Source organism: Rhopilema esculentum, chromosome 6 (genome assembly GCF_057945365.1).
Source record: "Rhopilema esculentum isolate cy_ngs chromosome 6, ASM5794536v1, whole genome shotgun sequence".
Taxonomy (NCBI): domain Eukaryota; kingdom Metazoa; phylum Cnidaria; class Scyphozoa; order Rhizostomeae; family Rhizostomatidae; genus Rhopilema; species Rhopilema esculentum.
Genome location: NC_142820.1, coordinates 744,941 through 770,730, shown reverse-complemented (window position 1 = coordinate 770,730; position 25,790 = coordinate 744,941). Strand labels below are relative to the sequence as shown.

Here is a 25,790-nt window from a genome sequence, read left to right as displayed (position 1 = left end):
AACCTGGCTAGGCGGGACACCGGGAAATTTCACGGTGGGCCCCTTTCAAGTGAGTTTGTAAAACCCAGTACAAATAGGCTTCTGTGGAAGAGATGCTTGGAATATAAACAGGGCGGCCTCGAGGGGGACAAGAAGGGGCAAACTGCCCTAGGGCCTTGAGGTCTAGGGGCCTCTTAAAGCAAGGAATTCCAATTTAAGAACAGATTTTTAACAAAACGTAACAAAGTATGCCTAAAAGTTGTCAAACTTGGTAAACGACTGCAAAAAACATTCTGAAATGTATTTCATGCTAATTTAAAGGGCGTGAACGTAAAAATTTTCCCGTCCACGGAACTGCCATATGCAAAGGTTTAGAGAACCTTTTTACGACCTGCGGTTTGTCATTGGAGATGTTATACAAATGAGAGGGTCCCCTTATAATCATTTTCTCCCGGCCCTTTTCTAAAAGCCACAACGTCCCTGGGTCACTTTGTCTTTGCAATGGTTGAAAAACCCAAAAAGCAGCAATTTCCAGACAATTGAAATTGGAATTGGATTTGGAATTTGAAAAGAGAACTGAAAATCTTTTCGACTCCATATTTGATTAAAATAAGATTGAATCTGGAAAAATTATGCGTGAAAGAAAAATGTGAATGTTACATATAAAAATTGTAGCCTAGTCGTAAATTGCGAAATGATATTCAATTTCATGCGCGACCGGCATCCTTTAGGATGAGGATAAAAGCTTTATTCTAAAAAACTTGTTCTTCCAGTGATAAAATGAGTGGATTAACACATTTTCGGCAAGTGCAATTGATCAATACTTCCAAAATTTGTTCATATTCAAAAGGGCTTTATAAAAAGTGCACACCTGTAGTTTTTGTCTCTTGTCACGATACGAAGATAAGAGTCAATCACAGCCTGATTCTTTACAACCTCAGTTCTTGAATATTGTTGTCCGCCTTCATTAAAAGTTCGATGAATCAGCAAACGGCGACCAGGCTACGATAAACATAACGAACATCGAACAGGATCTTGGAAGGGAGACTTGCAAAGCCTAATGAAGCCTTTCAGAAAAGACTACGGGCTTTGATTCAAAGATATTGGGTCTTTAAATAGTGAATGTGCTCCAGAAAATTTTGGAGAAAGCTTGAAACACACGATTATCACGTGCTGTTTATGTTTTGCATTCTCACTCTGCATAAAAAGGTCCATTAGTCTTCTGCGTTATCGCAACAACGCAAAAAAGATTTCCTCCATGTTTTGGCAACGGTACCAAATGTAAATGTGCAATTCTTCATCACAGCCGTCGTCATCGATGCTACTCAATTTTTGGTGGAAATTTTGCATTTTAGGATGATTTTGAGGCATACTTTGTAAGGAACCGTTCATGACAAAATCACCCAATATTTATAGATTTACTTATTCATAACTGAGAAAAAAGTAAATCAAAATTTACTGAAATGACGTCACTAACCACGGCTGAGTCAAGACTCAGAATTGAATTTGCATCGTCGTCTTCCGGCAGTTGCCTTTTGTTTGATAACGAGGAAGCAGCTGTACAGTGAAAAACTTGTTATTGCAATAAGTAAAGCTTTCTTATAAGATATCATTGCACTTCATAATTGGAAATCGTAGCAAATTTTCGAAACCAAACTGCTATTATCTATAGACAAGAATATGCCACTATCATCATAATTAGCAAGAAAACAAAAGAACAGTGTTGGTTTGCAGACAACGACCAGCCTGTTCAGCTTTACAGTATTTTCCTAGCGATGATATACAGTACTATCTCAACAACTCGAAAAACCAAGAAAACGAATCGAACTTTGCCAGTTAGCAGATGTTTGTGTTGGGAACGAAGGTAGCAATAGTCTTTTTCGTGGGACAAAACTTATAACGGCTTTTAAAAAAGAAGTATTTAAAAACATACTTTATCTTAAACCTCACAGTAAAAAACGTCAGAACATAGATCGAAAATTCCAAGCTAGGATATATATTCACGGAGTTGTGGATCGAAATAGGCCAATCAGAAACGCGAGCACATGACTGTAAAGATTGTCCAATCAGTGTCGCAACAACAGTCCGAGTTAGCGATTGTTTGTGTTTTCGCCCTTTGGCCGTTTTGGAGACGGTTCCATGGCAAGGCAAAAACAGTTCGAGGTTTCGTAAGTTCGAGGTATTGGGGGTAACACTGTAGCGTGTTTTGATAATTTCATTTGCATTTAACCCTCAGGTAGAAAATCGATAATGTCATATTTTAGTGAGGAAGGAAAGAGTTACACCTTTTCGTCTAGACCTTTCTCAAGAAAGCAGTTACTGAGTAGAAAGTGGTCAGCAACTAACTGACGCAAATCCTTTATCTAAAATAAGCATAAAGTACAAATTCTGGAGAGAAGCACGTGTGTTGTTCTAGTTTGACGTACCACTTAAAGATCTTTGAACTGCCGACTTCTCTTTGTCAGGCCGATCTTGGCTCAGCATCTTCTGGAGTTCCTTCCGCTCAGCCTCTTCGTTTTCATGTGACAGCTGCAAAAATCACAACCTTCACAATCAAAGACGACATACATAAAGAATCACTTTATAAGGAACTTACATGTAGAAGGCAGAAAAATTTAAAGAACCGTTAAATCCATAAGGAACTTTCCATTTTTGAATGTTATTTATAATTACAAACAATCAAGATATACAAACAAACCAAAAAGCAATCAAGAATTAGGGAACAGGCTCCAGTTATTTTGAGCTAAAAATAACATAAATTGTGTGTTACGAAGGAACCTGTCGAGTGTTTCATTGTCTAATTTCGAGTGTTTTATTTTCCTGCTTGATTGAATTTCTACTTTTTCGTACATCAAATATCTTTCTAGTCTTATACTGAACTTCAATCTACTGTGTGAAATTTTCATGGCACCCAATGTGCAGTCAATTTAAGGAACTTTTAGTATTACAAATCGTTCAAAAGAGGTCCAAAAAAGGAACTTCAAGAACTGGGCCGTTTTGAAGCCTTTCGGCCGCCAAATTCAAACACATGTTCATTTGAAGGAAGCGAAGTCAATCCATTAACCCACGAGCTATTCATAAAAAGCGACGTCTGAAAATGCAAATAACGAGTAAAGTTCCAACTTCAGTTAAACTGAAGGTTGTTGATCCCAATATATAATTACTATAATATAAACTAATCGAGTTTAAGAGTCGTATAATCATGGTTAAAGAGCATGGCGGCAAAGGGTGAAATCGTTGTTTTCGTACTTTTTATGACGAGGTTTTTACCGAAATCATTAACATGGAATAAATAAGCTGCAAAGGTCAAAGCATTTGCTGTTGGACATCAGCATAGAAAGGAACCAAAATACGAATTGACTGAGATATGGCCACATAAGCACAAGCTCTTTGGCACCAAAGCACTGTTATTTGCTCCATGTTCATAACTTTCATGAACCAAGCCAAAATAATAAAAAATTCGTAAACAAATTCAAGGTCGTGCCGCATCCAAGTATTAACAAATTAAACTGATTTTCTATATTGAAAGATATCTGATAGTGTTCTTATAGGTTATACGGACGACAGAAAAAAGTTCTAAAAATAAATTTATTAAAGGACGCCATTCTTTACAACTCAATTGCACACTGCAAGGATTAACTGAAAATTGATAATTATCAATAATTAGCTTCTGCAACAAAGAGATATGTAAGAAGAACATCCTTCTTCAATACCTCGTGTTTGCTTTTCTTGTTTGATAACATGCTCTCCAAATCCTTTCCCAGCTCATCAAGGTCACTAGTTTCTTCGCTACTGCTTTCTTCGTCAGTTGAGAGAATAGCATCGGAACTCAAAACTCTATGAACGAAATAAATTGCAAACAGAAATGAAAAGGAGGAAAAAACTGAAAAATATGATAGATTAGCCGAGAGAGGTTCGTTTTAATTTAGGTTTAATTTAAAAAACAAGAGTTTAAATTCTCCCTAATCGCACATCGGACGGCTTGCATTGACATCCAATTGGCTTTTAGTCATGCATTTTCCCAGTCTATACGACCTCTAGCGCTTAACCTAGTTTCAACGGGATTGAAGGCAATGACTGTGTAGAAAGCTGAAGCAGGAAACTGAGGAGAACCTAGCAAAATTGCGTAATTCAGTTGTTTACTTCTGAAGAAAAGCTCCATAAACAGGGATCTGCGGCACGATAGATAAAATCGTACCAACCCAAACTTTTCTCTTTATTGCGTGATAACGCTGGAGGAAACTTGTTTGTTGCACAGATCCCATGCAAAACCAATAGAACGCATTTCCGTTTTATACCAAATGTAAAATGTCGGCCTTTTACAGTGGCATGTTCAAAACACAAAGCTTCAAGTGCTTACCAATACCCCGATTCAACTTACAACCTCGTACGACCATTTTATCGCAGATTGGTTTTATCACCATAATTTTAGACTGGATACAATTTTTCACATTGTTTGCGCTGATTTCTTAGATCTTACAGAGAAACGTAGTTTTAAAACTTGTAGGAGATATCATGGTCAAATCCCTTGTAAATTTTTTAGCTTTATGTTGTCATAAAATCAATATCGCGAGCAATAACATGATGAAAACTTCAAAGTAGACTAAAACTTCAAAGTAGACTAAAACTGTTGCTCTCAATCTGAATCTAAAGTCAAAATTTTGTACAAAATATTTGAAGAATTTTTCACAATGAGGCTGTAAGTTGAGTTGGTGTATTGTCCCTTATAGCACATGGATAACAAATTTAACTGGGTCACGAAATTCCAAGGATCCGAGCCTGGTAATGGATGTACCATGGGATTAAAATGGGTGCTCTTCAAGAGAGCAGTACCTAAATAAATCAATGGCGAATACTGATTGCTAAGTATTTATTACTTCAACATGAAATTCAAAATTCGGAGAAATATCCATTCCATTTTATTGCCTTAAAATGTTCATAATATCGAAGGGCTGAAAATGTTTCTCTGTAGGAAATAAATAATCGAAGGTGAATCGATTTTGTGACACTGTGACGTCACAATATTCGGTTCTCGTTCCCCGTAAATACAAAAAGCTCGCTTAAAGGCGCTATGCCCCGACGCATTTCGATGCCCATTTAAATTGGCCATTGGTTGGACTACACAATAGACCTTTTGTTACCTATCCAATTGGCTTTTTCTCAATGTTTTCTTGATGAAAAACACTCTGCAAAGCCTATTGTTAACTTTGTACTGTTGGCTGACGAGACATAGTGCCTTAAAGTTTATTGCCTCCTAAGACCCCGTTTACACTCTGCCGGATAAATTTCATCCGCATCAAAATTAGTTCAAATAGGCGTCGCGTTTACACTAGACCCACGGTATCCGCACGAATTTGAGAGCGGCTATCCAAACAAAATTAGTTCACCCAGGAAAGTGGATTAAATTAGTTCGGATAGCTATTTGGTACAGTGTAAACGCTTTTATCCGGATAAATTTTATCCACATCGTATCTTGCTCGAAAGCGATTGGCTATTTCATTCAATTTAGTTTTCACTGTCTCCCAATCAAGACCTTTCGCCATCTTGACTGCCTTGTTGTCAATGAATACTCGTGTTAAAAGTGCAGTATCTTGCCAGTCCACGTAAAATTGGCATCCTTGTCAGCTTTCCCTGCTTTCGTTGCTAGTTCAGTGTCATTTTGTATCAAGAACAAACTATTAAAACAAACTAGGCCTAATTTGTATTGACAATATCTTTGGATTTGGTTTAAAAGAAAGGATAAAGTCTTTTTACGTTGGCGGGAATTTTGTTATTTTGAATTTTGTTGCCCAGAGAAGACTTCATTTTGGGCGTTCTGTGCACGATTTAGGTCATGTGACTGCAGTTGTCCGGCACAGTGTAAACGGGAGGGCAAAGTGGACAAAATTTGTGCGGCACAGTGTAAACGCATATCAATCCGAACAAGTTTTATGGGGATAAATTTTATCCGGCACAGTGTAAACGTGGTTTAAGTGAATTCAAATGTCTAATTGTAAGTAGGGGTCTTGATAATCGTACCTATTTTGCAAGTCAAATATTCTTTGGCATTCTTCTTTATATTTCTCTTGGTGCTCTGCAATGGTGAATCTCGAGCCGCGTGCAAATTTACTCATCCCTAAAGACAAATTAAATTTTTTTAATAAAAACCAACAACTTGGCGACCCTACAAACAATTACCACAATGAAACACATCTTTGGAATCTGTTGACCTTGTTACCTAATAGATAAAGTACCTTTCTGATCAGTGAAAAAATTTAAGTGAAATGTGAACTCTGATCTGCTTAGTACAAATCTAATTATTCTTAAATCGTTCTGTTGCTATAACTATTCCATATTCGGCAAGTTTTTTCCTAAAACCGTAAGAACATCTTGCTAAGTGCTATTTAAAAAATTCAACGAAATTTTTGTTAAATGCTGAAAATTTTTGTTCATACCACCCTCTTCTCCAGCGCGAGCAGCCTCGGTGGACATGGTGCGCACTTTATTGATAACCTCCCATCTTGACAAAGAGTTAATCTAAAAACAAAAGTACTTTCACTAATACGACGGATATTTCAAAGGGATTAGATTAGTTAAATGTGGTATGTCAAAAACCACAGCCAGTATTACGTATTTCAAGTTGTAGGAGCAGATGTGAACAGCTCTGGGCCCGTCAGAAATATCATCATAATCATAGTCATTAACTTCATCATCGACAACCTTGCATCGCTTACATCAACATCATGCATCACATATCGTTTTAAAATCAGCACAACTATCCACCCTCCTTCGCGTTGCCACTCCGCAAGGGCGGAATGAAAATTGACGTGCGCTTATATGGAGCTGAGTATATCGCCTTGCCGGGGAATCTGTAAAACTTTTACATGAAGTAAACCCAAACTGACATTTTATCTGCACAACGAAACCTTCCTCTTTGTTTCTACCCTTCTTATTTTCATTTTTGGTTCGACATTTGCCTCAAATTCATCATCGTTAATTCTCTTGAAGGAAGTCATATACTTTTAGCGTTGTGTGATTGGCGCATGAGCATTTTGCGAAATGTTATCCCGGTCAGCTGAATATAGACCGGTTCATAGTCCATGCATTATAGCTTGCTTGGTTTCAGCTTGCCAAAGAACTAGCTACCGCTAAAATTCACTCCACATCAGAGGCATATGTTTTGCGTACGGAAGTTTATAATGTTTTCCGCAAACCATTATTCCTTTTGAGGAATCTTCAACTTTTTTACTTTCCGTACGGAAAATTTCTTAGCGATGGCCGACTTTGAAGAAAAGCTTTGTGAGGTACAGAAATAGCCCATCTGTATGATTCCTTGCCAAGGGAACGTCGGTATGGAACCCAGGGTAAGGGAACAAATTCGAGGCCATCGAGGCAAATTGCTACATTTCTATGATTCCTTGCTAAGGGGACGTCGGTATGGAACCCAGGGTAAGGGAACAAATTCGAGGCCATCGAGGCAAATTGCTACATTTCTATGATTCCTTGCTAAGGGGACGTCGGTATGGAACCCAGGGTAAGGTAACAAATTCGAGGCCATCGAGGCAAATTGCTATATTTCTATGATTCCTTGCTAAGGGGACGTTGGTATGGAACCCAGGGTAAGGGAACAAATTCGAGGCCATCGAGGCAAATTGCTACATTTCTATGATTCCTTGCTAAGGGAACGTCGGTATGGAACCCAGGGTAAGGGAACAAATTCGAGGCCATCGAGGCAAATTGCTATATTTCTATGATTCCTTGCTAAGGGAACGTCGGTATGGAACCCAGGGTAAGGGAACAAATTCGAGGCCATCGAGGCAAATTGCTACATTTCTATGATTCCTTGCTAAGGGGACGTCGGTATGGAACCCAGGGTAAGGGAACAAATTCGAGGCCATCGAGGCAAATTGCTACATTTCTATGATTCCTTGCTAAGGGAACGTCGGTATGGAACCCAGGGTAAGGGAACAAATTCGAGGCCATCGAGGCAAATTGCTACATTTCTATGATTCCTTGCTAAGGGGACGTCGGTATGGAACCCAGGGTAAGGGAACAAATTCGAGGCCATCGAGGCAAATTGCTACATTTCTATGATTCCTTGCTAAGGGGACGTCGGTATGGAACCCAGGGTAAGGGAACAAATTCGAGGCCATCGAGGCAAATTGCTACATTTCTATGATTCCTTGCTAAGGGGACGTCGGTATGGAACCCAGGGTAAGGGAACAAATTCGAGGCCATCGAGGCAAATTGCTACATTTCTATGATTCCTTGCTAAGGGAACGTCGGTATGGAACCCAGGGTAAGGGAACAAATTCGAGGCCATCGAGGCAAATTGCTACATTTCTATGATTCCTTGCTAAGGGGACGTCGGTATGGAACCCAGGGTAAGGGAACAAATTCGAGGCCATCGAGGCAAATTGCTACATTTCTATGATTCCTTGCTAAGGGGACGTCGGTATGGAACCCAGGGTAAGGGAACAAATTCGAGGCCATCGAGGCAAATTGCTACATTTCTATGATTCCTTGCTAAGGGGACGTCGGTATGGAACCCAGGGTAAGGTAACAAATTCGAGGCCATCGAGGCAAATTGCTACATTTCTATGATTCCTTGCTAAGGGGACGTCGGTATGGAACCCAGGGTAAGGTAACAAATTCGAGGCCATCGAGGCAAATTGCTACATTTCTATGATTCCTTGCTAAGGGGACGTCGGTATGGAACCCAGGGTAAGGGAACAAATTCGAGGCCATCGAGGCAAATTGCTACATTTCTATGATTCCTTGCTAAGGGGACGTCGGTATGGAACCCAGGGTAAGGGAACAAATTCGAGGCCATCGAGGCAAATTGCTACATTTCTATGATTCCTTGCTAAGGGAACGTCGGTATGGAACCCAGGGTAAGGGAACAAATTCGAGGCCATCGAGGCAAATTGCTACATTTCTATGATTCCTTGCTAAGGGAACGTCGGTATGGAACCCAGGGTAAGGGAACAAATTCGAGGCCATCGAGGCAAATTGCTACATTTCTATGATTCCTTGCTAAGGGAACGTCGGTATGGAACCGAGGGTAAGGGAACAAATTCGAGGCCATCGAGGCAAATTGCTACATTTCTATGATTCCTTGCTAAGGGGACGTTGGTATGGAACCCAGGGTAAGGGAACAAATTCGAGGCCATCGAGGCAAATTGCTACATTTCTATGATTCCTTGCTAAGGGAACGTCGGTATGGAACCGAGGGTAAGGGAACAAATTCGAGGCCATCGAGGCAAATTGCTACATTTCTATGATTCCTTGCTAAGGGGACGTTGGTATGGAACCCAGGGTAAGGGAACAAATTCGAGGCCATCGAGGCAAATTGCTACATTTCTATGATTCCTTGCTAAGGGGACGTCGGTATGGAACCCAGGGTAAGGGAACAAATTCGAGGCCATCGAGGCAAATTGCTACATTCTTGGACAGGTGCAAGAAAAAATGGCTATATATACGAAAATCATCCACATCGAGCGCGAATCGTTGACAATTACGGCAAAACCTCCACAAAAGCCGGTTTGCAATGTATTTATAGGCCGAATTTACTAGCGTTGCTGATCCTCTTCTTTTTCCCCCGTCAAGTAAAAGGGCATGAAGAACCTTATGGCGCGTTCTTGTAATTTTTCCATCTTCTGCAATGATTTGGAAGATGAAAAGTACTAAACCAAAGGACAATAAGAGAATTTCGAAAACACAAAACTCTGGACTAGGATCTTTTTCTCCTGAAACCCAATAGACTTTATTAACCTTTTGAGAACATTTAACTATGTTGCAGCTTTTTTGCAAAGAGTTGAAATATGTAGGTCGAAATCAAGTCTATAGTCCAAAGCGACTCCTAAAAGCTTCACAGTCTCCTCAAATTTGATTATTTTACCTCCAATGTTCATCTGTTCTCCACTAGTATTTGTTTGGTTTATTCTGAGTATAGAATTTTTCAGGGTTGGCAATCATTTCATTAAGCGAGAGTATTATCATCAGCAATGTTATAGAGAGTTGCCTGTTTATGAAAAGGAATAAATCATTTAAAAAAATTAAATAAGATTGGGCCTAGCACAGATGTTTGGGGTACACCAGATATGACCTCTAGAAAAGAACTGTATGTATTATTTATCCGAACGCTTTGTTTTCGTCGCTTAACATACGAATAGGTTAGGACAAGTGCATCTTCTTCAAAACCATATGCATATAGTTTGGCAATTATCAAGTCATGTGGAATGCAATCAAACGCTTTGGAAAGATCCATCAGGACAGCTCCTACAAGGTAATCGTTGTCGAGGTTAGACCTCCAGTCTTCTATCAGCCGTATTTAGACATACTGGGTGCTATATGCTCGTCTGTAGGCCGCAATGAAAACAAAAAGTGTGTTATCTAAGTGTTGAGTCAGTTGTTGCTCAAGAACTATTTCATGTAGCTTAGAAAAGGTGTTAAGAATACTAAGTGGAAGGAAATTCCTTTCTATTATACGATTTGGCTCCCCCTTATCTACAGGGCAGACCGCTGCCTTTTTTGCATCTGGGAATCTAGTATTTCGAATGCTGCAGTTTTTTGCCATTATAAATGCGGCTGAGAGTTCATTAGAAGCTAGAGATACGAGCTTCCGCGGTATCTGATCCTCCCCAGTAGCTAATCCAAGCTAATAAGTTCTGAACTATGAACCAGGCTTTACCCGGCATGCAAGTGTTTCTATACAAATAATTTTGTCTCGCAATGATGAGATCTCGGGTGTTTTGCCGGGATCTCGGCAAGCCGAGCTACCCAACTGTCTCATATGAAAATTCAGTCGGGATATAATTGATTTTATATACATAGAGTTTAGGCCCTTAGAGTTAGATCAAAAATAGGCTAGGTGCGCAAGGAACGTGGTTAACATCTTCCTCACGATTATAAAGATAAATTATTAATGGTCATGGATGCGGTTTTTCTCGTTCTACAAATAACTTGAAATTGCTGGCTACGTCATCCTTTTGAAATATTTTCTATGAATAAGCGGCAATGACTGGGTAACCTATGAAGTCAAGTACTCGCGTTTCTGATTCGATCCACAGCAGGTATACATATTTTCTAGATCAGAATTTCCAATCTTTGTTCTGACGCTTTTTACTCTGAAAATTACCAAAAAAGCCTAAGTATGCTTCAAGATGTTTGCTTTTTTCAAAGCCATATTTAAATTCTGTTCCGGAAAAACTTGTTTATCTTATATATATTATATTGACGTTGATAACTACCTCTTCCTCTGAGACCCCAAAGTCACGCAGCAAATTTCTTGCATTCTTCAAATTCAAGCGACGTAGATCGGCGTCTGTTCCAGTGACTAGTTTTTGCTTCAAAGGCTTCTGGGATGCATCTTTATTCTCGTCCTTTAAAAAAGAGAAGCGGATACTAAGAAGCTGCTTGACAACTCAAAAATCATTTTAAATAAAAGAAAAAAAATATTTTATAAATGATTTGATGTGCGTTGATTTTATTTATTGCAGGTACACGTTTATCTAACGTACTGAAAACACGAGTTAAGTTTACCTAATCTAAACAATAATTGCGAAAAAATTTGACAAATATTGAATTGTGAGATTGTGTTTACTTCAGAGAAGCTGTAATAGACAAAACAATTAATTACGATTAGGCCATGATTAGTTAAAGAAGGTTACGAGGCAAATTTATTTTCAGCTTAAGTGCTTTTACCGTTGCAGGCTAAACCGTGGTCAAACAGAGCAAACATTCAGGAAACATTTATCGTAATTAATATTTAGATGATTTTCATGTTGTGAGTAGGTGGTCAAACAAACAAACATTTCACCCAACATTTCGTCAAGTGACTAAGACGCTGCGGATCGCACACAAAGAAGCAAAGCAAAAAATGGCGCGCACAAGCAAAATATGGCGGACCACAATGAAAATGAGTGCAGGAATTTAAACCGTAAAGCTGTTGTAGCATTGGTTCTGTCCGAGTTACTGGAAGAAAAGAAAAAGTGATGGTGAAGTACAACAAAAGGAACCGAACACAAAAATGCGGAATAACAAAAACATTGTCATCATTATCTATGATTTGCGCGTGCGTGTGATCAAGACGAGGTCAAATGTTTGTTGAAAAGTTTGTTGAAGTGGTCAAACAGAAGAAACATACCACACAACAATTAAAAACAAGACTTGCTTTTGACTTCTATCAAACTTCATCCAGCATCGCCTAACAAATGTTGTCACCAAACAAGGTGACCAAACAGGCCCAAGCTTACAACAAACATTTGTTTTACAAATGCTAGCTTTTATTGGATCTGTTTGACCGGGGTCTCAGTTAAACAGAAAAAAGACCAATAAAAGAAGCAGACTAAGAAAGTTCACAGAGATTAAAATATGTACAATGGCTTAAAAGAGTTTTTGTTTGAGTACAGAACGGATCTTCATTAGAAAGCGATCACGGATCAATACTATCGCTTTGTAATACTATCGATTTGTAATACTATCGTTTTGTAATACTATCGTTTTGTAATACTATCGCTTTGTAATACTATCGATTTGTAATACTATCGTTTTGTAATACTATCGTTTTGTAATACTATCGTTTTGTAATACTATCGCTTTGTAATACTATCGATTTGTAATACTATCGTTTTGTAATACTATCGTTTTGTAATACTATCGTTTTGTAATACTATCGCTTTGTAATACTATCGCTTTGTATTACTATCGTTTTGTAATACTATCGTTTTTTAATACTATCGTTTTAAATAGCTCAGGTTTTTTATAGTACTACGCTCTTATTCCTGTTTTTAAAGTTGACTATGTACTTGAAATTTTACGTATTCAATCTTGTATGTATTTATTTGATGTAGTAGTTTTAACAGTTGGCTTGGGTTAGCTCATTTCACTGTACATGGCTATGTAGCGCCAACTTTAAACAAATTTATTATTATTGTAAATATCAAAAGGCAACTAAATAAGGCGGAAAATAGAAAGAAAACTTTGCTCAGTATTACAATCTTTTAAACGGGAAAGTTTTGGCTATTAAAAACTAACTAAGGAGGTACGTGTTCAATTATAAGGGAAAACAAATGATTAATACCCATCCAAAACTATCTTAACAACAAGTCAATGAAATGGCTGGGGCAGACCTTTTGCTAATAGAATCGTTTGATATCACATTTGACCGCGAAAATGCAGAGCCCCACGCGGTTAGACGATGTTTATTTCTTACTCGGGGAAAAAATCAACGAACAGGCACGATAAGCCCTACCCAAAGCACTTAAATATACTCATCTGAGCGAAGGGACAAAGCCTTGACCGTGCAGAAACCCAACCGACAGAGATCCTACTTTTCTGTTATTTTCAAACGCAAAAAAACAAAACATAAAAGCTGAATACAAAATGAACTCCATCACCCAAATGTGAATAAAATCCTAACTACCCTAGTAAAATCAAATTCCTAACATCCCTCGTGAAATTAACTCTAATAAGATTTCGTTTGATCAGCATACTCGGATGAGACTAGTCGACGAAGGGTTTCAAAATTGGTATAAGAGTCACCTAATGTTCTATAGGGTACAAATTAGAGACAAAATCAATACTTCTTTGCTTAATTACTATCTTCACAATCACTAGTTAATATGTTGGTAAAAAATTGACGAAGAGGGTACTCTTGTAAATCTTTTAATTCAATCATTATGCAGTTATGTGTCCCTTGAAATATGGTTGGGCAATTAGAAACATGATTTTGGTAAAAAGCATCATGAATATTTCTTACGATAATTTATGCGCGGCGTATGAAGGCAAATCTTAAGTCTAATATGAGCTAAAGAAGAACATCAGTATATACCAGAGAAATGCAAAACATCATGTATGCCACACCCTCCTTTGTGTCAGATCGAAGCTGAAAGATGGCTTACCTTGGCTGCACTACTTGGTGGTTTGTTGGCGACTCTGATGTACGAAAAACCCTCTCCGCACCCAGTCGGATCAGCCACACCGTTGACTTGCAGCAAACACTTGCCTTTCATGGCTTGGATGAATGCACGTGTTGTGTTCCATGGGGCTGTTTGTACCTGAAACCACAACCAAATGCGAAATCAGTTTATCTAACCAGCAAATAGGGTTTGAGCATTTTTCGTGGCACAAATGCTTTAACCCCCCCCCCCCTTACTACATCGTGAGTTCGTGTAAGTGGTTTTTAGCAAGACATGACATGGCCTCGTCGATTGTCTCCAATCATAGCCACGTTGCCTTGTCAAAAAGACGATTTCTAAGTCCTAACTTCCTATTCAGTAAAATGAAAACAGGCTGATAGCATAGGCAAAGGAGATTACATTATCCCCGGTAACCACCATATCTCACTTAAGTTTATATACGCTGTAAAAAAGGTACCCTGGAAGTCACCGTTCGGGCAATAAAAGAAATGTAGCGTGAAAGGATAATTTTTAGTAAATTTCTAATGCATAAATCATTACATCAGTTTTCCTTAAGGGCAAATCATTCTATGCAAATCTCTTATGCTTTTGGTGGAAATCCTATTAATTTATCTAAAAAACGCCAGAAAATAATTTCGATTTACTGAAAATTTTGTACACTTTTTGCAATAGAGACTTTCCCCTTGAATTCCGTCAACAAATAACAAGGGGTTAAACAGCACCATTTCCGCCATCCTTTAAAAATTTCTTTGATGGTAGTGGCATTTCACGCTTTATTGTACCTCGAAATGCGACAACAATCACGTGCAACAGAACTAAATCTAAATATTCAGCATAAAATTAGAATTCACAATTTTCTCGTCCTTCACAATCGCACAGACTCTTAAAAGATTTCGATCCTTTTACATGAGTAAATAAAGTCTATTGGTCACTTTGAAGTCCAATCCGGCAATACAAAGATTCATTTCAGGAGGACTTGGTAACTGAAGAGAAGGGCCTAAACAAGACGTTTTCTTTCAGCCTAATTCACGAGCCCCAAGAAATACCTTCTACTTTCTAACTTCAAAGTCTTCTTAGTATTTTAATTAAGTCTTTCTTTAGTTTAGTTTCAAAAGATCCCTGACTTTCAGTCTTGCATAACTTTGCTAGATTAGATCTAGCTTTCTTTTCCATGGATTGCCTTTCTACATTGACTTGGCACTTATTTCAAGAAAACTAAAATTTGTCATTACATTTATCGGAATCTCTAGCCACTGACGCCTTGATTAGACTTTGACAAAAAGAACATTTCAAAACATTTGATCGTTTCATTTAAAACGTACGACTTATATTTCTTTTGAAATATTGACTAATCTAGATTTAACATTAAAATTTTACAGCTATCAGACGCGAATTCACCACAACAAGGCATTAATGATGTTAGCTAATTGATCGATCTCAAAATTAGAATAATTTTTGTAAGTAAACAGTTTTCTATGGAATTTGGGCGACAAAACAAGATAAATATTTAATCCAATAATGAATAATTTTTTATTACAAGCCTAGAAGTATGCATCACCTGTATATCACAAAACAACTCTGTCTTCTAAGTATACACAAACAATAAACTGTAATTTATGAAAGCATTTTGCACAGGTGAGGCATCAGTTTGCATGAAAGTAAAGATTAGGTGCAGACAAATCCATTTTATCAAAAATTAAATCGCAGATTCAGTAATACAAAGCTGAATTTCAGTACATTTTGCTGAATATGCGCAAGTTTATTTAGGCATTTAAATAGTTTTCCCATGCCAGTCGTCTGCATACATCATAAACACAAACCGGCATAAACATAATTCTTGGAGTACTCCATGGGTAGTCTAATGGGTAATACATACTCATTCTCTTTAAAGCAACCACTGCTGTTGGGTTTGAGAATGTTACCAATGGAGTACTGAGGTGAAAACGAACTCCTTTTGTCTACACAGTAGCGGTTTTTTCTTGCTTATGTAGATAGATTCTAAAACTGCTAGGTGGAACGACGATCGGGCTTTACCAATAATCCGAAACATGTCGTCATTATAGTTTTTTGCACAATCTGGGTTTTCCAGTAAATGCTGCCCGATAGCAGAATCGCAGGTTTTAGTTGTACTTTTAGATTTGCAAGACCGAGGTGGTTGTTCTCTTTGGGGACGAGTTTTGTTTCTAATACTTGACAGAACATGGACTCAATAGGCAAGCGGCACTGACTGGTCAACCTCAACAGTCATATGTTCGTGTTTCTGATTGGCCTATTTCGATCCACAACTGGGTATATATATTTCCTAGCTTAGAGTTTTCGATCTATGTTCTCACGTTTTAAACTCTGAAGAGTGTCAGACGAAAAGCTTTAGTTTACTAAATGTTTGCCTTTTTCAAAGCCATTTCTAAGTTCTGTACCACCAAAAGATTGTTTGCATATTTAAAGATGTGTAACGGTAACGCAAAAGCATGGCTAAAGAGTGGTGGTAGCAACCAAAGGGGGAACAGCTCACGCGGATACAAGGCTGTTATAAGTTTCTAAGTCTGCCAGTGAGAGCATGAAAATATCACATTGGGGATAACAAAATGACTGATAAAACATTGGGGATAACAGAATGTACTTCATTACTCCAGCCTATTTGAACGAAAACATTAGTTAAGAAGTTGCTACGCGTTTGAGTAATGAATACGTTTGAACAAGAAAAAGGAAGAGTGTCAGACGAAAAGCTTTAGTTTACTAAATGTTTGCTTTTTTCAAAGCCATTTACAAGTTTTGTACCACCAAAAGATTGTTAGTAATGAATACATAACACAACAGAACGCAAGACTCTAATTTCGTTCTCTATAGCCCTAATTTCGTTCTAAACGTTTTCTTCAACTCCTCGACTCAGGCGGATTGCGAGAGATGGGCGGTGAAAGCCTTCTCTCGCTAATAACAAGCGGGTTGGGAAAGCAACGGTCCACAAAGAAATGCGATTTCAAAAGAAATTCTATCTTTATTTCAGTACTAACTTCAAAAAACGGACAATGATGATGTTTTATACACTTCACTTATATCGTACAAGCGAAATCTACAGCTTAGCAAAAAAACTCCCGTTGATAACAAGAAAAGAAAAGAAATGGGAAAAGGCCAAGAATCAAACTGTGGCAAAATGAAGCTTCTATCGTTTTGTGAATTCACTGGCCGCAAAATTAACAATTCTCCTTGAGTTTCCCATATCATAAAGATTCTTTACGAAGCTTGTCATCCGAGTCCTTAAAATTTTACATCGTGGCATTTTCAATAAAAACTTCGAGAACAAAGACCATTATTGCAGTTTTGAGCATTCAGTGTGAGCCATGCATTTGGCTAAACAAGGATCATAAGCCCTTGAGAAAATCAAACTAACTGATCGATTGATGGCGTTCCCCTTCTGTCTATCTTGTCACCTTTATCTGTTTATCATTGTCTTCCCTTTTTCGCTTTCAGATGGCTGTTTTTAAGATGGGGGTTTATTCGGGGGGGGGGCTTATTTCAAATTTTGGCATTTTCCTCAAAGGTTAACATAAAAGGAGCATACTTTTTTTTGAAATCTGACAAAAATAATAATATGACAAAGCTCGACTTTTTTGCTTTTTGTCATCAGTCAAAGATGCTATACCGCATAGCTAAATATGAATAAGAATTAGCTTTGTGGGCTCACGGGGTCTTTTTCGCGGTTTACGGTAACTGCATTCCTTGTTCACTTTTTTCTTTTTTCTTCCATCTTCAAAAACTGCAATCGTTCCACTGGTACAGTTCCTGTTAACAAGTCTATTAAAAACAGTTATTGTGAAAAAAAATGAATTTTTAATTTACCTCATCGTCGATTTTTCTCGCATCAAGCTCATTTTCCTCTTCATCCGGAGCAAAAAATGACTTCTCTCCATAGCCAGCATCCTATTTGAAAAACAGAACAGTCCATTAAACCTTGTGCAACCCACAGGTCATTTCACAGGGGGCATTCCTTTTTGAAAAATTAAACAAATGAATGATATCGAAATTCTACGGACTTTTGATAACAAGTATTTACATAATTAAAGCTGCTTTCCTTTGGCAACATTTTCCTATATTTTACCCACGTTTTAACCGCATTATACCCGCATTATACCCGCATTATACCCGCACAACCTTTACAGTTAAACACAACGATACCTTGAGTCTCTGCTCTGCAGCTAACATGCTGAGATAAGCACAGGTTTGCTCTGGTGTGACAAGAGCGCGCATCTCTTCCTCAGTCGGCAAGCGAAAATCTTTCTTCAGTACCCACCAGTTACAATCCGCCCCTTTAAAAGAGAAATATATCTGGTTTACACCGTGCAAAACATTTGAAATATCAAATAGAAAAAGAATCTTTTAGAGTCCTGCAGGCTGACGTTTCACTTCCAAATAATTCAAGTTCCACTAGTGAGATATTTAAGACATATAATAACCTTAATCCAGCATTTATGGATGACATATTTATTGCTAAGCGCCCCCCAATACAGCCTAAGGAACGGAAGCCAAATGCATCTTCCAAAAGTCAGAACTACCACCTTTGGAATAGAAACCATTTCTTATCTAGGGGGGAAACTATGGCATAAGTTGTCCACAGAAAGAAAAGAATCATCAAATCTTGCCCAATTTAAAACTCGGATACAAAAATGGAAAGGAGAAGAATGTTGTTGCAATAATTAATGTAATTATTAATTATTCATTCTTAATTGCTTTTTATTCCAAAATTTTTGTAAAGTAGGCCTAAATTAGCATTACACAAATTGTACATAAACAGCTATATTATACCCGTCTACTGTAATTAAATTGATTATTATTACTATTAATAGTCTTTACATTGCAAGAGAGCAGTGAGGGGGGCCAGTGAGCTATTTTGATTGTGCGTCTCGATATCCGAGGGAGAGTTATATAAATGACAATTATAAAGAAAACAGAAATTTTATAAAACAATCCCTGTCTTGAATAGTTAGAAACAGGGTTTGTTCTGCGAAGTACTACGGGCAAAGAAACTCATCTCAATACTGAACGTGCATACCAATATTTAAGATTTAAATTTGCATATAAAAGTTAACACGAATTTCAAAAAGATCCCATAGACAATGTGCCATTTTCGGAAAACAGAATGAGTAGATCGCACAGGTGAATTATAGCTTTAGAAGATCTAATGCTTCTTACGTATCTAAAACATTATTAAAACCAAAATCTGAGATGGGATGCTACTAGTGCTCCCTTGCATTTAGGTTTTAAGAGTCATAAACAAAGAAACGAATCGGTCTGATCTACAAAAGGGAACGGTAAAAGAAAACACAAAATTGCTTTTGCATTTATGACCTTTTTCAGCAGTTTTGGATAGTTCTTATCACCGAAAAGTCTTATGAAAATTCAAAATTCTCAATGTCAGCACCAAACAATCCTTGATTACCGGATATTTACTAAGGTGCCTTTAAAAAACGGCCTCTGTTTCGGACGAATCTCGTTTTGTACCTGTATCAGTTTACTTTAGACCAGATACCTGCCTTGATAATTAAGTTATTTTATACAAAGGGACTAAAAAGTTTCACAGGACAATAACGTATCAAGGATTAAATAGCAAAATAATGAAAGAACAAACAATCTTTTCGTAGTACAGAAATTAAAAATGGCTTTGAATAATGCAAACATTTTAAGCTAAAAAGCTCTTACGCAACCGTCACGCTTTGCGACAATTATTCAAAAAACTAGCCTAATTTCGTACTGCATGAAAATACAAAATACTATTAATTTCATAACTGCCGCTAAGCATGCCGGTTGCGCAAGAGCCTTTAAGATGGGTCATAATCTCGCCCAAATTGGAACAAATCTAACTAATTTTGAATACTGAGAGGTATCTTATGCCGTCCACTCAGTTTATGTGGTCCAATTTAAGAAATTCTAAAAGTAGATTTTTGATGACGTCACACTTCGATACTCTTATCTTGAACAGGCAGTAGAGGTAGTCCTTCAAGTTTTTAAAGCAAGGAGCCAGACATTATACTACGAAACCGACCGTGAAAACTAGACAAAACTTTAAACCCTGGTTGTTATTTGACGCAAGAAACACAAAAATCGCTATGCTTCGTGACAAAGAAGCCAAATGAGAAGATATTAAAAAACTGCTCTGTTGTTTTCAATGCGAAAAAACGAGGATACATTCGCAGTTATACAGCGAATTAGTAAACGCCCTGAGCTTTAAAGGTACCAAAGAACAAGACATTCCTTTTTTAAAACCAAAACACAGTCACTTGATCTTAAAAATAATTAAGACATTGACCAACAACGCCTAAGAAGCACATCAACGTCAATTTTGCGATATACGAAAGGATTTCAAGCTCATTTTTTGCTATGAATATTTAATAAATCCTTTTTTCAAAAAGGAATCTTGATGTTTTGAGGCTTAAAAAAATACGTCTGAAATATTGCGAAACTTGCACCTTCAAGAAATCCTCACGAAGGATGGAATCTAAGATAAACAAGGCAAACCTTTGACATTGCAAAGAGAAGTCGGGTCCAATTTCTAGGCCTAGCATGAGATTTGGGCTCTTTGTTTTCTTCAAGATTTCTAATCTCAAGACGCCTGTTGAAAGGAGTGGATAAGTGCTTCTTGGTATCAACCACTCAGAATTAATGCGCTTGTCAGATGAATCACAAATTATATTCGTATTATTTTAGAACAGTTCACTAAAAGGAGGTTGGAGAACAGAATCCAATCTCTTCTTCTCCTTCACACCAACTGTTTCAAACAATCAACACTGTAAGGCCTAATGTAAATAAACATTGGTTTTCATCGAACATCGATGCATGCTTCTGAATCTGAAAAAGCAGTTGTATGAGTTACAAATTGGTTGTGATATATCCAGTGAAGAGATGTTGCTTTTACTGATATAGCCAGTGAAACGTGTTTGTGCATATATGTTGCTTTGGTTTGTATCCCAAAATACAGCAACTTGTAGGAAATAGGCCTAGGTGTATTTGGGAATATCTCAGCCACATTGTGATGTATTCTGCTCCGGTCTCCATTCGAAAGTTCAAAAATAAATTTTCAAGGAGTCATCGCTTGAAAACGCTTTTGGCTTTGCTTCTTTAGGCCTCTGTTTACCTGCTGCGACAAAGATTTAACGCCACGCACTCAGGTAAAAAAATGTGGGCGTCTCGATCTATATGCTTTATTTATGAATATAGGTAAGAAGCTCCGATTGCTTTTCTTCCTCTTGGAACAAATATATTACATAGAATCTTATTACAGGTGCTGGTCGCTATTCGCACGCAAAATATACAGATCAATCTTAGAATTGAATTGTCTTGTTATCCATTAAAATTTCTTTAGTAAGTAAAAAGCCTCTGACAATTTACCTTCATAACAATATCCTATAAACGAATGTATAATCATTAAACATTTTGAGAAACATTCTACCCTTTAAAATAATCAACCTTTTTCTTTATCATGATTATTCATTTTAACTCTCTGTGCTCAAAAATGTCTGTTCGTATTCATTCGTCCATCTCTTTTATACTGTCAACGGCCAATTTATTCATTCATTCATTGGGCTTCGTATTCATTCGTCCACTTCGGCCAATTTATTCTTAGAATAAAAAAATCTATAGGAAATAATTTTATACAACTAATGAAAATACAACAAAAACATAACACTCTTTCTCAACAAGAAGCTTTGAAACGAAACTAAGTTAAGCTCCTAGTTTTTCCAAAACATTAAGAAAAATGCCAATATCAGATGTTTTTGCTGGTGTTTTACCTGGACAAAAAATATTTTGATGTTTCAACACTCATTAGATAGCTTACAATTTATGTTTAAAGTGTCAAATTTTCTTGCATTAAAGTTAGTTTTTCTGTTATGTTATTGTTGTGAACTACCAAAATTTAATACTCGACTCGCATAAAAATCAAGAAAAAAGATACCCGTAGAAAAAAGATGAAAATCATGCCTTGAAATCAAATGGATTTGACATCTAACGTTTGACCTTTTGTTGAAAATAAAATAAATTTTTGCTTAACAGGAGATTGTGTCGGCATTTTTTATGATTGGGCTTAGACGAGTTTGTATGCAAAAAATCCCATCAAGCCCTGCAAGTGAACAATTTTAGATTGCTATTCATGCAAAAACAGGTGGTTCCTAAATTTTGAAGCGTCCATCGAATAACCTTAACCGCTTCTTGCTGTGTTCTGAAGGTTGGAAGCTAACCGTTGCTTGACTTGTCGTTACAGTTCATGTGCATATGATTTCTTATTGGGCAATCAACCCAATGGGAAACTACTACAGATAGTTCGAAACAGTGGTGTGCATACATAAGGAAAAGCATAATGGCCTAAATTTGACGTGAATTGCGCACAAAAGCTAACGACTTTTGGTAACATTGCTGAGATGATCGATTGCCTGCAAATGCTGGCAAGAAAAAAGCAAGAAAAAAACATTTCGAATGAACATCGTACCCAGATATATAATTTTTTTTGAAAAATCAGCTTGAACACAGCTATGCATACTGAAATGTTTCTTGCAGTTAACGACACCTGAGAGAGCACGGTGTTCTACCTGAAAACTCGAAGAAAGTTTTTTCGGTCGTCAAGCAGACCAAACAGAGACCTGATGATAGAAATCAAAGTTTTAAAGCCTTTTCATTGGATGGGAGGAGTACAAAAATAATAACAAACTAGAGTGTGTCTTCTACCAAATATTTTATTAACACTAAATGAACTGACTGGCGTGTAGGTTTCGGGTTATATAGAGGGTCACTATCCTTGATGCTTACGTACTATTATCTACACATTTAAGTGGATACACCGTGTGAAAAAAATGAAACCCTCTTTCTCGTAAAAATTCGAAATAAGATTTGCATCGTCGCTAATTTCAAAAGTGTAGCGCACAGCATCCAGCCGATGATTTGAGCATCCAGACGACGATTTAAGCAACCAGCCGACGATTCAAGCATCCAGCCGACGACTTAAATATCCTGCCGACGATTTAAGCAACCAGACGACGATTTAAGCATCCAGCCGATGATTTAAGCATCCAGCCGATGATTTAAGCATCCAGACGACGATTTAGGCATCCAGCCAACGATTCAAGCATTCAGCCGATGATTTGAGCATCCAGGCGACTATTTAAGCATCCAGTCTATGATTAAAGCATCCAGATGACGATTTAAACATCCAGACGACGATTTAAGCATCCAGCCGACTATTTAAGCATCCAGCCGACGAGTTAAATATCCAGCCAACGACTTAAATATACAGCCGACGATTTAAGCATCCAGACGACGATTTAAGCATCCAGCTGATGATTTAAGCATCCAGCCGACGACTTAAGTATCCAGCCGACGATTTAAGCATCCAGACAACGATTTAAGCATCCAGCCGATGATTTAAGCATCCAGACGACGATTTAGGCATCCAGACGACGATTTAAGCATCCAGCCGATGATTTAAACATCCAGCCGATGTTTTAAGCATCCAGACGACGATTTAATCATCTAGACGACGATTTAAGTATCCAGACGACTATTTAAGCATCCAGTCTATGATTTAAGCATCCAGACGACGATTTAAGCATCCAGCCGACGATTTAAGCATCCAGCCGATGATTTGAACATCCAGCCGATGTTTTAAGCATCCAGACGACGATTTAAGCATCTAGACGACGATATAAGTATCCAGACGACTATTTAAGCATCCAGCCTATGATTTAAGCATCCAGACGACGATTTAAGCATCCAGACGACGATTTAAGCATCCAGACGACGATTTAAGCAACAAGACGACGATTTAAGCATCCAGCCTATGATTAAAGCATCCAGATGACGATTTAAACATCCAGACGACGATTTTAGCATCCAGACGACGATTTAAGCAACAAGACGACGATTTAAGCATCCAGCCTATGCTTAAAGCATCCAGATGACGATTTAAACATCCAGACGACGATTTTAGCATCCAGACGACGATTTAAGCATCCAGACGACGCTTTAAGCATCCAGACGACGATTTAAGCATCCAGACGACGATTTAAGCATCCAGCTTATGATTTAAGCATTCAGACGACGATTTAAGCATCCAGACGACGATTTAAGCATTCAGCCGATGATTTAAGCATCCGAGCAGAGTAGTTAAACCAAGCTTAAAAGACAGAAACTACCGAAAATAGAAATCTATTAATCATTCACTCCAAAATTGTCCAAGAATTTCCGAAATGGAAAATCTTTGTCGAATAACAATTGTTCCCTAAACATGGAATTAGGTGGCGGCGTTTATTTTTCTTGGAGAGCTCAACTCGAAGGCATTGGCGTTGAATCCCGCCATGCCCATATACCTGGCGCGTATATCCGGCGGAAAGGAAAAATTGAATGCACAATGGAACATTATGGACAACTGAGGAACACAAAGCAAACATTATTAATCGTGTCTTGCCGTGTACACGGGTCGTTAAAAATGCAAAATTTAAGACAAAATATCATAAAAGCACCTCAAGAACGCAGTGACCCATAGCATAGCACAGCACTTATGTTGACATTTAAATGCACTGTGTCTTCATTCAACATTCATTCAAATTATTTCAAAATAGGAAGCCTAAAATCGAAAACTCTCAACTAAAACCCAGTTCATCTCTCTTCTTTCTTTACGCGGCACTCCCACTAGAAGTTACAATCATCGTCTAATCCCTGCCTCGTTACAACCGCTCGTAATCAAAATTTTGGATTGCAGAGCAAGATTTGATGACCACATGAAAGCAAGCTGTGGAAATTAGCAGCAAAGCTAAAATTAGCGAAGAAGGTGCCGTGAAGGCGTACTTAAACAGGATTTTTTCTGCTAAGGGAGAATAAGTGACGGCGAAGATAATAAAATGCGTTTCATGATCAGCGAAAAATGACCTAGAATATGATAAGAAGGAATCAAAGTGGCGACAAAATGATAAATAAGTAACTGGAAACATCATTTGTTGTTAATTGTGCAAAATTGAGAACTCGGTAGTTTCCGTGGGTCATTCGCTACGAGCTCACAAGACCAAAGGAATCTGATCGAGGTCACAGGACCAAGGGAATCTGATCGAGGTCACAGGACCAAGGAAATCTGATCGAGGTCACAGGACCAAGGGAATCGGGTCGAGGTCAAAGGATCAAGGGAATCTGATCGAGGTCAAATGACCAAGAGAATCTGATCGGGTCACAGGACCAAGGGAATCGGATCGAGGTCACAGAATCTCGCTTCGGAAATAGGGTACTTGCAGGGTCGGCCAAACCTGGGGACCATGGCTCCGTTCAAATTTCTGCAAAGCAAAATGAGGTGAAAAGTAAAAAAAATTTAGTCTAATATTCTAGAGTAGCTCAGCCTCGGGTTGTTCTTAATCTTTTCTTAACTTTTGAGATTTTTCTTATAAAAAAGAGTGGAGACTAGAGCACATTTTGAAAATTTCGGGGTTGATAAGAGCGAGGAAGGGAGGAAAGGAGAGAGGGTAGTTCGAGTCTGAGTAGGAGAGGGTAGGTAGGATTCGTAAAACAGCATTAAATAGCTTGTGTTTCATTTATAGAATTAAACCAAAAGTTATAGAGATATTCTGTTCAACTTATATATGAGAGAGAATATAGAATAGAACTCTGAGAAAGAGTCTCACTGCAAGGTTGAAGCATACTAGCCGCCAAAATAATATTATCGAGCAATCTACTTTGAAACATAAACGTTATCATAAGTTCTAGTATAAATCGTTTTGACCAGCCCAGTTTAAAAGTTGTTCATATCTAGATTATTTCTTATCAGAAGCATTTTTCCCCGGAAACAATCAGATTTACAAAATTGTTGTATTTTAAACATTTGTAAACTTTGCGAAATTGTTTAATCTTCCAATTCAGTTTTTGTACTTATCATTTTTTATTGCT

The 25,790-nt window shown here is 37.8% G+C and overlaps 1 protein-coding gene across 1 annotated transcript in view; it reads right to left on the bottom strand.

Annotated features, from left to right (window-relative positions):
* LOC135686744 (transcription initiation factor TFIID subunit 1) overlaps window positions 1-25,790 on the bottom strand; it is a 75,558-nt gene that overhangs the window by 11,455 nt on the left and 38,313 nt on the right. The window contains exons 20-29 of the mRNA XM_065203049.1: window positions 18,054-18,184; window positions 17,718-17,798; window positions 13,863-14,018; window positions 11,211-11,342; window positions 6,414-6,495; window positions 5,998-6,094; window positions 3,693-3,816; window positions 2,406-2,508; window positions 1,457-1,536; window positions 851-981 (exon numbers count right to left, since the gene is read on the bottom strand). Of these exons, the coding sequence (XP_065059121.1) occupies window positions 851-981; window positions 1,457-1,536; window positions 2,406-2,508; window positions 3,693-3,816; window positions 5,998-6,094; window positions 6,414-6,495; window positions 11,211-11,342; window positions 13,863-14,018; window positions 17,718-17,798; window positions 18,054-18,184 (1,117 nt within the window). The remainder of the gene's footprint in view (window positions 1-850; window positions 982-1,456; window positions 1,537-2,405; window positions 2,509-3,692; window positions 3,817-5,997; window positions 6,095-6,413; window positions 6,496-11,210; window positions 11,343-13,862; window positions 14,019-17,717; window positions 17,799-18,053; window positions 18,185-25,790) is intronic.